The 13,262-nt window shown below is 41.1% G+C and overlaps 1 protein-coding gene across 1 annotated transcript; it reads right to left on the reverse strand.

The window, feature by feature from the left end:
• Positions 1-9,958: 9,958 nt before the first annotated feature.
• RRAD (Ras-related associated with diabetes) lies at positions 9,959-13,128 on the reverse strand (the record flags this gene model as incomplete). Its single annotated transcript, XM_009072983.1, has 3 exons — positions 9,959-10,852; positions 12,361-12,565; positions 13,055-13,128. Coding segments are annotated over 3 exons (557 nt in total), but the record flags the coding sequence as incomplete, so codon positions are not given.
• Between the last annotated feature and the right edge of the window lie 134 nt (positions 13,129-13,262).

Raw genomic sequence — 13,262 nt, forward strand, 5'->3', positions numbered from 1 at the left:
GGATTTCAGGGTGAATTAGAAGTTCATTTATACTGGAAAATTGGAAGTAGCAATTTTATCAGAACAGAACATTAAAGAGTGTTTATCATGAATACTCTATTGAAAAGATATGGATGATTATGAGAGCTGTGTGGAAGTGCTTATGCTTACTGAAAGCGAACGGTAAAAGAACAATATGTGGAAAAATGATTTCAAAGCCAGCGACACCTCCTGCCTGGCTCAGAGTCAGCAATCCAGCTTTAGTGCTTCCCTGCTATCAACTAAATTAAAAGGTTTGACTCAATTTAATTGGCCCTTCCCTTGATAGAAAGCAACCAAATCCAACAGTGGATGAATGGGTTTGGTTTCTCCTGTTTTCATGTAAACACTGGGCAATGTTTAATCTGCCAGTATTATCCTGATGTCTTTTAAATGAATTGTTCAGAGGAAACATACTGGTGTGCACAAAGAGAAGAGCAATGCCACGGTGAGTGTCCTGGTGTGACAGTCAGCCACCAGAGCAGGAGCTCTGCAAACACATATGCACAAGTTACTTTGAATTTTGTTCAAACAGCATCAAGCACGTGTTCAAATGTCAGCAAATCAGGGAAGGAGCAATATGAAAGTTACCTTTGTAAAGTTGTCTATCAGTTTCAGTTCCAATTGATTTGCCCTGTAATATACATCAGCTTGTCCAGGAGGGCTCTCATCAGCGACAGCTGTGGGAGAGCTTTGAGACATTCTGCAGTGGATCTTTAGAATGTTGTTCTCAGATACAGATGGCACCTCTCAGGTGAGGAGCATCCAGGTCTTTTTTCAGCCCTGCCTTTCCCTGTGACTTGAGCTGGGTCAGCCAGGTGGCTGAGGTGCAGGACATGCTCTCGCTGGCACAGAGGTGTGCAGAGTGAGCTGGGGGAGCTCAGCTCTCCAAATACCCCAGCAGATGCTTCATTTCTTAAATTAAAGCTGTCCCTTTGAACTCAATAAAGGTCTTCAGCAGCATGAAGTGTGGTTGGAGCATATGGCTTTGTAGGACTCTGATCTCTGCTCTGGTTTTAATCAAATAAAATGAAAGACTTGTCCAATTTTGCTGTTGTTAATTGCCTCCCAGACATAGAAACATAGTTCTGCATTTAGTCATTCAAATATTCTAGATGTGGAAACAAAAATAATCAGGAAACCTTTACTGGGTTCATTTTCTTAATTTCTCTGTCTGAATGCATCCATCTGTCAAAACATTCTTGTGCAAAACACATAGCACGAGGTACAGGTTTCAGATTCTTTCTGTGCATAGTTTACCAATTTGTAAAAAATACTGTTCAAATAGAACTATTTTTCCTTTTTGTGCTTTTTCAAGGTACTGCATTTTTACTGACAGAGGAAATACAGTTCTTGGCTATGGTCAGGTCTAAGGGAAAACTTAGTGGCTTCGTCAGGGGTGTCATTTAACATGTATTTGCCAGATGGGCTTGGCAGGAAATCATTTTCCTACCACTCAATTCTTGGAGGCGTTCAGTTTTTTTCTTAATCCCTGCCTCAGGACAAGCCCCCAAAGTATTCTCTGTTTGCATTAGGGAAGTGGAGGTATTTCATCAAGCAAAGATGAAATTGGGTCCAAAGAAACTGGGTCCAAATCCATCCATTTTCCAAGGAGCACTTGTTCAGCTGTATCAGAGTGAGTCTGAATTATGAAAGACAAGTGAAAATGTGTCACATTCACCCTTAAGCTCAGTGATGTTCCTCATCACTGGAGGAATCGTTTGGCTTTGGGTTTGATTAGTTTGGAGAACTATCTTTGCTCACTCTCATTTTTGCCACGGTGTGATTGTGTCTCACAGACATTGACCTGCAATTATTTTGCTTTCAGAACATAGTCCTGATCCTGCAAATATTCCATACATTTTCATGAGGTGATGTAGACACTCTCACAATGCCAAATTCTATTTTTGTTTTTCCCATAGTATAGCAAGAACGCAATTGGAACCAACAGCCTTTGGAATATTCATTCCATTTCACATGAGCAGTGTACCCTGCTGACATGAGGCCTGTGTTAGTGCTTCCAAAAGCAGGGCCTAAACCTGCTGACTCGCCAGAAAAGAGCAGGATTTGTCCTGTGATCCTAACAACATTTGCATAAATAGTACTCTGTTGAATAAGGATCTATAAAGCTGCATGCACATTCAGCAGGGGAGGTGCTGTGCCTTCCCTGCCAGACAGACAGGGATTGAGGTGAGGAGTATTGGGAATTTCATCTGGGGTGGTTTTTTTACTGTTCATTCTTGTGGAAATTTCAAAGGATAAGTGAAACACAGATATTAAAATGCTTTTTTCCCTCCTTTTTTCACCAAGTGACCTTAATAAGCATTTTCAATGTCACATAAAATGTTTTAGAGATTTGAATGGTTTTGGCAGCTTTTCTCACAGAATACAGTATAATTCAAGGAAGAGTACAGAAAACAGCCTAAACTGCATGGCTTTGGTTAACCAACCTCATCTAGGATTTACTTCCTGAAATGGATGGATTTTCCTGGATTATGTTCATACCAGGTGGAGTTTTAATTAAACCTCTGTCCTGCTGTTGGGATAGAAACTTTACAAACAGTGACATAAAAATAGCTTTTTGGGGCAGGGGAGGGAAGAGGAGGTAGGGTGGAAGTGATGCTTTGAGATGCAGAAATTTTCCCACCATTGCATGGAAGAGCAAACTCCTGCTTGAGCAGCTTAGAAACTTTCCACTTGGTCTTCTTCAGGCACAGCTGCTTGTTGAAATCAGCAATCCTTGTGCTCCAGCTTCTTCTTGAAGCAGCTCAGAGACAAGAAGTTAGCACAAGTGATGATATTCCTCTTCTGATGGCCCTTCCTTTTTCTGCTTGAGCCCGAGAACCCCTGCACTGGGCTGCAGAGTTTGGGAAGGGAACAGCTGGCAGCAGGGGGTGACCCAAAAGTGCACACTCATCTGGAGCTGCAGGTCTTCTCTGGCCTGTTTATCCACTCCATCCCCTGGCTGCAGTTTCAGCAGGGAAGTCAGGGATGGTTTGCTTCATTAACACTCCAGCTCTTCCCTGAATGGAAGTATTAAGTTGCATACAGATTTCATTGCCGTGCTTTTCTTTTCGCTCTTTTATGTGACTCCTGTGGGTGCCAACACAGAGTCAGTCTGACTGTAATACCCAAAGTAAAAAAATCCTAGAAAACTCAATGTAAAACCAATGTGACTTTATAGAAATAACTTTATTGTTGCCACCAAACATACCCCATACAGTAGAAACCTGAAGGTGTACAGTGCCTGAATATTTGAAAAATTCTTAAAAACAAGCCTAGAAAATACTGACATTAATTAAAGAGTATAAAAAGTCTTTGTCCAGCCAAGAAAGACCTGAAGTGACCGCCCAAAATGCTAATTTGCCTTTGCAATATTCACAACATCCAAAGTCCTGTCAAAATTTGTCTGTGGTTTGTTCTCTGGGCTTGACATCTGCTCTACATCAGACTCCTCAAATGAATACTGTATTAGCAGATACTTTTGCACAGTCATTCAAAAAGAAATGTAAAAGCAGGAAAGCAGGACAAACATCCAATTGCAGGCTCACTTCAGAGCCTGGAGACCTCCACACCTGGGGCAGTGTTGGGCACAGGTGAGAGCAGGGGCAGTTTTGAAGGGGTCACTGTTAAGCCAGAAAAAAAAAGAGGGAGAAAGTCAACCAATCCACAATTTCTCTGGTTAAAATGGAATGCTCTTTAATCCATCTTACCCTTGAGGGGCAGAACGTTGCTTTGGGGCTGACATAATAACCACTTGTTAGTTAATTTTTTACCTTGTAATTAAAAATGAATCAACTGCTACCCAAGCCAGAATCTGCAGGATTTAACTAATCATTTAATTTACAGCTCATTTTCTGAAGGCTGAGTATAAAATGTTCTTTAAAAAGCTCCTAACACTTTTTGGGGTTTGAATATGGTTTTAGAATATAACATGCTGTGTCTAGAAAGAGCTGGGCATTCTGCTAACAAAATCTGTGGGATGGTAGAAGGTACAGTGGGGTATATTTGAAGCCTAAGTCTTTGTGCTTCAGGACTTAGCCATTCTGGAGTTTTGCTCTGATACTTGTCTAGCTGAGCATTTGAATGAATTCTGTGCAGAATGCATGGGTACCCCAGCTCTCCAGGATCCTGGAAACATAACAGTGCAGAGGTATAATTTGATCACTTGGTGCTGTCTGCTGCTTTACTTTTGTGCTGATTTACTTCTGTGCTATAACTTAGATTTTTAGTACTATCTTTTGAACTACTACATAAGAGATAAAGGGAGAAAAACACATCTGCAGGTAATGGCCACATGCAGATGCATTCATTGTCTATTTATCATACATGTGAACTGAGTGTCTTTGCTTGCACAGCTGAAAGGTTATTATTGATAATGACAAAAAGGTAGATTGAAAACATCCTGCTCTTGTTTCTGTTTTGCCCAATTCTGTGCAGTTATTACAGACTTTAGATCTGCTGCAGAGTTTAAAGATAAACACAGAAAATACATATTATTGACAAAGTCTAATGAGCTCAGTGTTTCCTTTAGCACAGAATTTTAATGGGCTACCAAAGTGCTGTAGACTGTGGGTTGCAAACCCTGCACAGAGCGTTACTTGGTGGAATAACATGGTTTTATTAGCGCTTTTCAAGATCATGAAAACTTTTCTATTGCTCATGTCTTTCACCTAATACATTTTCCCTGAGATTTCATATGTCAGACTTCCAAGAAGATTTTCCATGTGGGTCTGGGCAGGAAGGATAGAGATCCAAGGACTCTGTGAATAGGTAGAGGACAGAGGAGCATCCACAGCTATATTCTATAGCCAGCAATGTTTCCATTGAAACAATGACTATGGGGCGAAAACAAGAGGTAGCTATTGGATTGCATAAGTTTTTCATTTGATTCTATCAGGCACAGATTAGCAAAAATCTTCCATTCCTTTGCCTTACAAAGGCAACCATACCCCTGACATTCAAGGAGAGAGTAATTTAATTTGCTATGCTGTCTTAATCAGAGAGTTGTGTGCAGCAAAATCTGACATTTTTATCTAGACAATATTATGTAAAGCAGTGAGCTGGGGGAGCAGGGTCATGTTACAGCTGTTGACAGCTGATGAGTTTCAGCAAGTCATGCAGCAGCAGAGGAGTGCCACTTGCCCGTTCCCACCGCGACGCTGAGCCCCTGCTGCAAGGGTGACAAGGTGTAACCATGCACTGCAATGATAACATTGAAGTTGACATGAAAAGCGTGTGACAAAGACACCCTACGACTGAGATACCCAGAGCTGGCAAACCTGTGAGAAAGTTGCTTGGCACCTGATGCCCAAAGAGAGTTACACTACTCTTCGCATTGAAGGCGCGTGGGGAACACTCCTCCCTGAACGTCAGTGCAGGCAAAGGAAGTGCAGCTGATGCTAGTTGGCATTGTTTGAACACTCACTGTGAGTTTGAGTTCACTTAGGCATCCTCGATCTGCGTAGGGCAGGATCTCTTGCACTTCCCATTGCAGTGCCAAGTGCACTAAACTGTTGTGGTCTGCGTACCTGCAATAAGATACTCTCATTGAGCACTCCAAAATCAGGCAATGCTGCTGACTTCATAGTGTGTTCAACAAGCTTCATAGCCAGCCAAGAAACATGCAACATAGTGAAGCATTTTTGACATTTAGGCTATTTACAGCCTCCCTAAGAACATCTCTTCACCTAAAAAGATGTGGGAACCCAGACCTGAACCCAGAAGTGATGTGCTCCTTTTGACCTAGCCAGCTTAATTAGCAGTGCTGTTTTTCCTAGTACCTGGAGCTCCTGAAAGCTCTTTGTTAAGCACAATGCATTATGATAATCCAATTTAGACATGACAAAAATTGCTGTTCCTCTGCCAAGGCATCTGCTGAACTGCAAATTGTCATTCCCAAAGTAAGGGTCACAGCCTTCAGTGGGCCTGCAAGCTCAACAGTGCCATGATTATTTATGCTAGTGCAATGAGCCTGATGGAAGTGGGACTTACTGCCAGGAACACACTGAGGAGATTGTCTTGGGTCTGATTGGACTGTTCTGATGTGCTCCAAATCCTTTCCTTTCTCCGATCCCCATTTCAGAACATAGAGAAGCTTTTTTGAGGAGGGTGAGAAAATTAATATTTTCAAACATATTCTATTTATCTCTGAGCGCTAGATTGTAGTTCAGATTAATGTTTTCTTAATTTCCTGTGATAAATATGGGAATTGTTAGGAAAAAAGATCTGGAGGCTCCTAATTTGTTTCCAATGATTCATTCAGACAGCACATTTATAAATAGGAAAAAAAGGAAAGGGAATAGAGAGCAAGAGAGAGGAAAGTCTTTAGGACATGCACTGCCATTTCACCCAGTGGCCAGAACATTGCTGTGGTACATAACTGATACTGTTTTGTTGGGGAAGAGCTAGATGTTGAAGTAAATTTCTTAGCCTGCTCCCTACCTTCTTCTACTGCTAGAATCCTTAGGACACTTTTAGCTGAACAATGTTGTTCCCTCCTGAATTCTGACCAGTGGGTTCCAGAAATGCTATTTGCAGATATGCAATTGGAATTTGTTCTCTCTTTTCATCCTTTACTTCTCTGTTCAGTATCCATGACAGAGCACAAGGACAGTGGACGTCATTTGCTATTTCTTTTTTTAGAGATTAATAGCTTTAGTAGTACTGGAGTTCAGATGTTCCTTTATGCAAAGAGGGAACCAAGTTGTCCATTACAGTGCTAGAGGTCATGTGGTAAATTACAAGTTAAAGGAACCTCCTGGAATGCACAGGCATCACCTTTGATTGCAACTGCAGATTCACTGAGGTCTCTGTGATGTACTTGAATTAAACCTGTATATTGCCTTTGAATAAAGTTAAAAGTACTAAAGCAAATTTCAGCATAATATAAGTATTAACTCACTTTTTTTAGACTATATCTTTTCAATCTTTGATCATACACTGCATTCCTAATCACTGTCAACGCACTACACTTTCCTTTTCAGTAGAGACCAGTGATGTTATGCAATGTTACTGTGCAGATCATGCCCTGCTTTTTCTAGACCTATTTTGAGAAAACGCATCTGAGTAAAACTTCATTTTTGGTGATGCTAAGTCTTCCCCCAGCAGATAACATTTTGTCTATATTCATGTAACGTGACTTCATGCTTCTTGAGTTTGGCAGATGGAGGAATGATTTTCCTCACGTTTTTCTAGAGTGAAGAACATACAGAAGCTAGTTTAGCAAGCACAGGAGGCTTTGATTTGTTTACCTAGCATATGTGTCACTTATCAAAGGCAATGTCCTTCCACTGTAGCTGTTAATAAGTAGCTGTTCCAAATGGATTTGTGCCAACACAAAATCCACCACCACAATTAGCAGTAGTAGGAACTTCAGCTGGCAGACGCAGTGAAAGCAGTAAAGATTAAATGACTGTGTGAACTGTATCTCCAAATTAAAACTGATGTACATTGGCAAAAAATAGGAAAACTCACAACACTGTTACCCCTTGTACTCCTCTACTTGTTAATAACTAGAGAGAATATTGCTGTCTGGAGCTCACTAGTTTTCATATGACAGATTCACCCAATTAATGACAAGAATCTGAGTAACCACCAATAAAATATCTCAGATTACAAAAACCTGTAGATGACTTTCACATGCTTGAGAATACAGATAACCTTTTCGAGAAGGTTGATTTTTAGAGGCATTTGTCAGTGAGGTGTCTGTTACTTCTAGCTGGTGTTGCACATGTACATTGTAAAAAGTCTGCTTGGAAATTCTACTAAATGACATGCAATAGATTCATTTTTTTCTGGGTAGAATACCTTCCAGAAGCTTTAAAATGGCTGCAAAATAGTACTCATGATAATATTTCTATAGCATAGACTATGATCTTGGTCTAGAGCAGGTTATGGTCAGAGCTGCAGTAACAACAAGCCCTTCCCCTTCTCAAGATCCATGGCTGAATTATGCTAATACCTGCACAAATTAAGGAATGAAAAATAGTATAATGAGGATTTGAGTAAGTATTGTACAATGTTAACTGATAGAAAACATTCTAGATTAGCCCAAGTTTCTTGAGTGATTCGCAGTTTATTGTCTCTCTGTGTTCTGTATGTCCAATACTTTCAAAATACAAATTATTTTCTACGGTCAAAATGAACCTCTAAGGATGTGCTAGAGTCCCTCAGAAATATCTTAGACTTAAGAATTGCCTCAAAGTAACCTTTGAGTTCATGAATAGTAAAACATCTGATTTGTATGTCAGTGTGCAAAAATCACAGCTGGTAACCATGACCTTGAAGAGGCTGTGCAGCTGCAGTGATGTTGCAGCATTGAGAGCAACACATCATTTTCACTTTGTGAAAGTCTAGGTTTGCATCCCATTCCTTCCATTTATTATGGACAGAATTTATCTCACAGGTCAATCAGACATGTCAGTCCTTCCCTGGTCATTGTGAGAGCACAGGACAACCAAAGGTCAGGGGTTTGCAAGCAGGGAACACCATGTAGTTTTGCCATTAACCTTAGTATGTAGGCGAATAGGAATGTGCCAAATTTATACACATGAATTGGAACACTCTTGCTGTAGAGTTTTCAGGATTACAGCAATTGCTTTGGTGTTGACAGTTAAAAGCTTCCATGTACATAAACACCTGGTGCCATGCTCTGAGAGTGGTTAGATGTTCCATAATAGAGAACAGCTTGCCAGGAAGCAAAGCCAGTGAAAAACAGCCAAATCCAATTAAAAGGTGTCCTCAGGTAAATGTGAGTTTCCACAGCAGAACAGAATTAGTCACTGTAGACCACTCAGGGCACAAAGTAAACACCTCTCTTCCTGTGACCTGTTACCAGCATCATACACTAAACTGTGCATGTAGCCAGTTAGGTCCACAAGGAGCACAACAGGAAACACTAACTGTTGCATTCCCTGCCAGGTGTGATTTCCTACGGTACTAACTGTTCCCCAGTTAGAGCCCAACTGGGCTGACTTGCTGGAGAGTTGTTAGTCCGAGCTTCAGAAAGCCCAATGCAAGGTGTAAGAGCAGATGAGTCTTCCTGCTCTATGGGAAAGGTCAGCTCCTGTGAAATCATGGACAAACTGGGCCCTGAGGCAGCCAGAACTATCTCTCTAACCAACTGGACTTGGACAGGGACAGGTGAGAGGGATGGAAGAGTGTATGTTTTACTGGTTTTGAGAACTGATCTTATGGATCAGATTACCTCTAAGAGAATGTATCCTATGAAGAGGAATTTATAAAGCAAATGCTGTAAGCCCAAGTTTTTCCACTGGGACATGACTGTTTTTTTGGCTTCAATAATAGCAAATAGGGAAAAATCATGGAAACACACTGATTATAACACACTAAATTAACATGAAAACTTTAACAGCACTGGAGGCTGCTATACACAAATGAAGCCTACAACTGCTCCAAACACCCTTTGAACTGCTTGGAACCACTGGAAGGTATCTACAGGATTCTGAGCAGATTAGACAATTATATAGCTCCCAGAAAGAAAAAAAAAACCAACCTCCTGCATTTGCTTATTGGCTGTAACACAAGACCTTCAAGCCAGGAGAGGACTTCAAGAATTACAGGGTTCAATTTATTTCTATAAACACAAGACATCAATCTAACTAAAGGCATTGGAGAGCCCTGCTCCTGCCAGAGCTGATGAGAGCCAGGTTGAAGATGAACACTAAAAAAAGGGTCAGGGCCCCCCTTATCAACAGGAGCTGTTGAAGCAGAGTGTTGATAACAGCAGGGTTGAATTCTTAAAGAAGCTGTCTATTAAAAAAAAATAAGGACACAGGATTTTCCCAATTCATCTTGTTCCAGAACTTTAGCCCATGTAGATCTGCATAGTTTGTGTATAACATTTTGTACAGTGAAAAAAGCCCAGTATAAAAATACTGCTCTCTCATGCTTTATCCATACTATGAGAAAAACACAGTTTATTATAACAGGAAATAATACTTTATTATAAAATCTGCATGTAAACAAGTAACCAATTAATTGAATAACAGTTGATGGAAGTGCAAATTAACTTCATAAAATGATATCTGTTCTGTATTTAAATATATATATAATTTGTTTTCTCCCCTTCTAACATGGTTCTACTCCCCCCTCCCTACACTGAAGTTTAAAAAGATTTATCATTGCTTGCTTTATACTAAAAAGAGTGTACGAGCCTGCGTACGAGTTTAAGTTTTGCTCTGCAAACGAGACAAGTCTATGGTGATACTTATCATCCTTTGTTATCTTTGCATCTCTGGTATCCACAGGACAAGAGGATATAGCACATATGTACACAGTGAAAATGTGGGCATGTCAAGCCACATATTTCAAGTCAGTTCATTTGCTTGCACACATTGAAACTGAAACCATTTATCAGTGAAGCAGACATTGTAGTGTAACTTCCAGACTTGCTTGAGCACCTTAAGGCATTAATGAGAGTCTCAATTGATAAGTCATTCTTGTTATCACCACGAGGAGCATCTATACACTTCTCATAACAGTCAAATGCTTGTTCATCGCCCGTGTGCAACATCTGGCCCTGCTGAAAGCTTCTATAGCACAGACAGGTCATGGCAAGACTTTGATTTTGCTTTGAAAGCCATCTTCTTATTGTTCTTTGCCACAATTCTCCCCAGGAACCGCTTTGCCTTTTTGCCTATGCTTTCTCTCCTCTTTGTGTTGGCCATCCTCCGAGCATTGTCTTCTTTGCTGTCTTTGCGAAGTCTAATCTGCCGAACGATGCCTTCAAACAGGTCCTTGACATTGTGATGAAGAGCAGCTGAGGTCTCGATGAATTTGCAGTCAAACACAACAGCACAGGCTCGTCCCTCTGCACGGAAAGAGAAAAAGGGAGATGAGTAGAGATGGACATTTTCTCTTCATATATACTGGCAGAAAAACAAAGCAAAAATCGGCTCAATGCCATGAAAGAGCTTTACTACATAGCAGGAAAGCCCAAATTTGCTTTCATGGTTTTGCCCCCTTAGTCTTGTTTTGGTGTGATATGGTCAGGAATCTCATGAGCAATGGTACTGAATGTAAGGCAACAACAGGCCTCTAGGCAGACTGCCCCAGTGTTGTTTAAGAGCTAAAGCTGACGGAGGAGAGGCACTTGAATACATGGTTGTTGTTTGCTAAGAAACAGGTACAGAAAGAAATGGGTTTTATTCTAGCAGTTGAGTAATTTTGCACCTCTGCCTTGCTGTTACAAGTGAAGAGTTTTCCACACCAGCTGCAAATGAAGCCGATACAGGCAGCAAGGTCAAGTCATTGAACACATCACTAGAGGTCACAAAGCTGTACACCACTGGGTCTGACTAGGTCTGCATCGAACTGCAAGATGCTCAACATTCCATAAGCATGTAACCCTGGGTCATTGCTGCAGTGAAAATTTCCACAGCCAGCTGTGGTAAATAATGGCAAAGCTGTAAACCTCAGGAAAGCACAGATGTCACAACTAGGACAAGTCAACCACTGCCACTAGACTGAAAAAAGTGATAACCTCCTGATGAACTCCAGTCAATTCGATTAAAGCAGGCGTTTAACACAGGGAGCATGGCAAAACCAGACAGCAAGAGATGGATCAGCATCGTCAAGGCACCAATATTTCAGAGTATTCTTTCCAGTGGAAAACACAACCAAAGAAACCCAACACAGAACAAAACAAAAATCCAGAGAAAAAAAACTCAGAAAATGTTTAAGTAAGTGGAATTAGTACTGTGGTGCTGGCAGTGGTTCCTGTGCCCTAGCTATGGAAATGCTAGCTGGAACTAGCTGAGAAAAGTCTCACTGGTCACAACTGGAGAACATATACAAAACGGCTTTGAGTTGTGTCAGCCTGGTCCCACCAGCTCCACTCAGATGTGATGGAATCACTTCAAGAATCAAGGGTTGTAAAGGCTGTATGGGCTCAGCCTTTCCCAGGGCTGCCTGGGTTCTGTGCCATGGCACTCCTGTCGCTTAGAAAGTATAGCTTAGGCATCATGAGACTAGCAAGTGCTGCCACACACATAGCACACAATTAAACCTTTGCAATTAATACTGACCAAAAACGGGTCCTACACAAAGCAGTGTGCTCAAGCTGCAGCTCTGATGCAATTTTTCTCTCATACTGCAGTTCAGAGCTCTGTGCAGCCACACACCTTCCCCCCCACACCATCTCCACTGTTTTCTCTGGTATTAAGTCCTCCAGCATGAAGCAGATGGCTTGATTTCTCCAGTGTGCCTCGAATCATACACTTTTCTACATCAAAACCAGACTGTATCGATTGGCCATGATCCCCCACAGCCTTTGCTACTACTTTAGACACTACTGTGTAAATTAATAGTGTCTCTTACCATCGACTGAGACTTCCCGGGACCTGACCAGGTCGCTTTTGTTGCCCACAAGGATAATAGGAATGTCTTCTGTTTGCCTTGCTCTTCTCAGCTGGATTCTCAGCTCAGAGGCCTTTTCAAAACTAACTTTGTCTGTCACTGAATACACAATAATATAGGCATCTCCCATTTTCATACAGTGGTTCTGAAGCCATTGGCTGTCATCCTGAAATAACAGACAAGAAACAGGTTTATTGTGATGAAAAACCTATTCAACACCAATTAATGATTTAAATTATAGCAAGCACCTTAAAGATATTTTTCTTATCTTAATTATAGCCAGTAAAAGTAAGTCAATCTCCCAATAGTTTTAAAGATTGTGTTATTCAAAATACACTACAAAAGAAAATTCTCATTTCCAGAAATAAGATCAGATTGTGAATCTCTAATTTTACAGTAATTCCCTGGGCTGCTCATGTAAGCTGCTGATTATTCAAAGCACCAAGGGATTCTCACTCCAGCTCTGTTCAGGTTTTTAAATTGCCTGCCTAGCTACAAGAAATTAATTGCAGGAGAGAACAAAAGGCAGTATGAATTCTAATTTTTAATGTCACTTATCTGATCCAAGAAATAGGCATAATTGTTCCATCTCTACCTTTTTTAAGAGAACCAAAGACTAAGCCAGGAAGAAAAAACATCTTAAAGCTGTAAGTACCTGCTCCCATATATCAAACACCACGAGCGACGCTTCTTCTCCGTCAACTATAATTGATCTGTCGTATGTATTTCCTACGGGACAAAAGAAAAAGAAGCTCAGAGAAGAAGTTGTTGTCCTCCATCCGTGCCGGCGGCCGTCGGGGCCGCGCGGGCTGGTGCGAGCGGCGAGTGCCGGGGACCTCCCGCACATCCCCGTGTCCTCACCC

Source organism: Acanthisitta chloris, unplaced genomic scaffold (assembly GCF_000695815.1).
Source record: "Acanthisitta chloris isolate BGI_N310 unplaced genomic scaffold, ASM69581v1 scaffold17820, whole genome shotgun sequence".
Lineage (NCBI taxonomy): Eukaryota > Metazoa > Chordata > Aves > Passeriformes > Acanthisittidae > Acanthisitta > Acanthisitta chloris.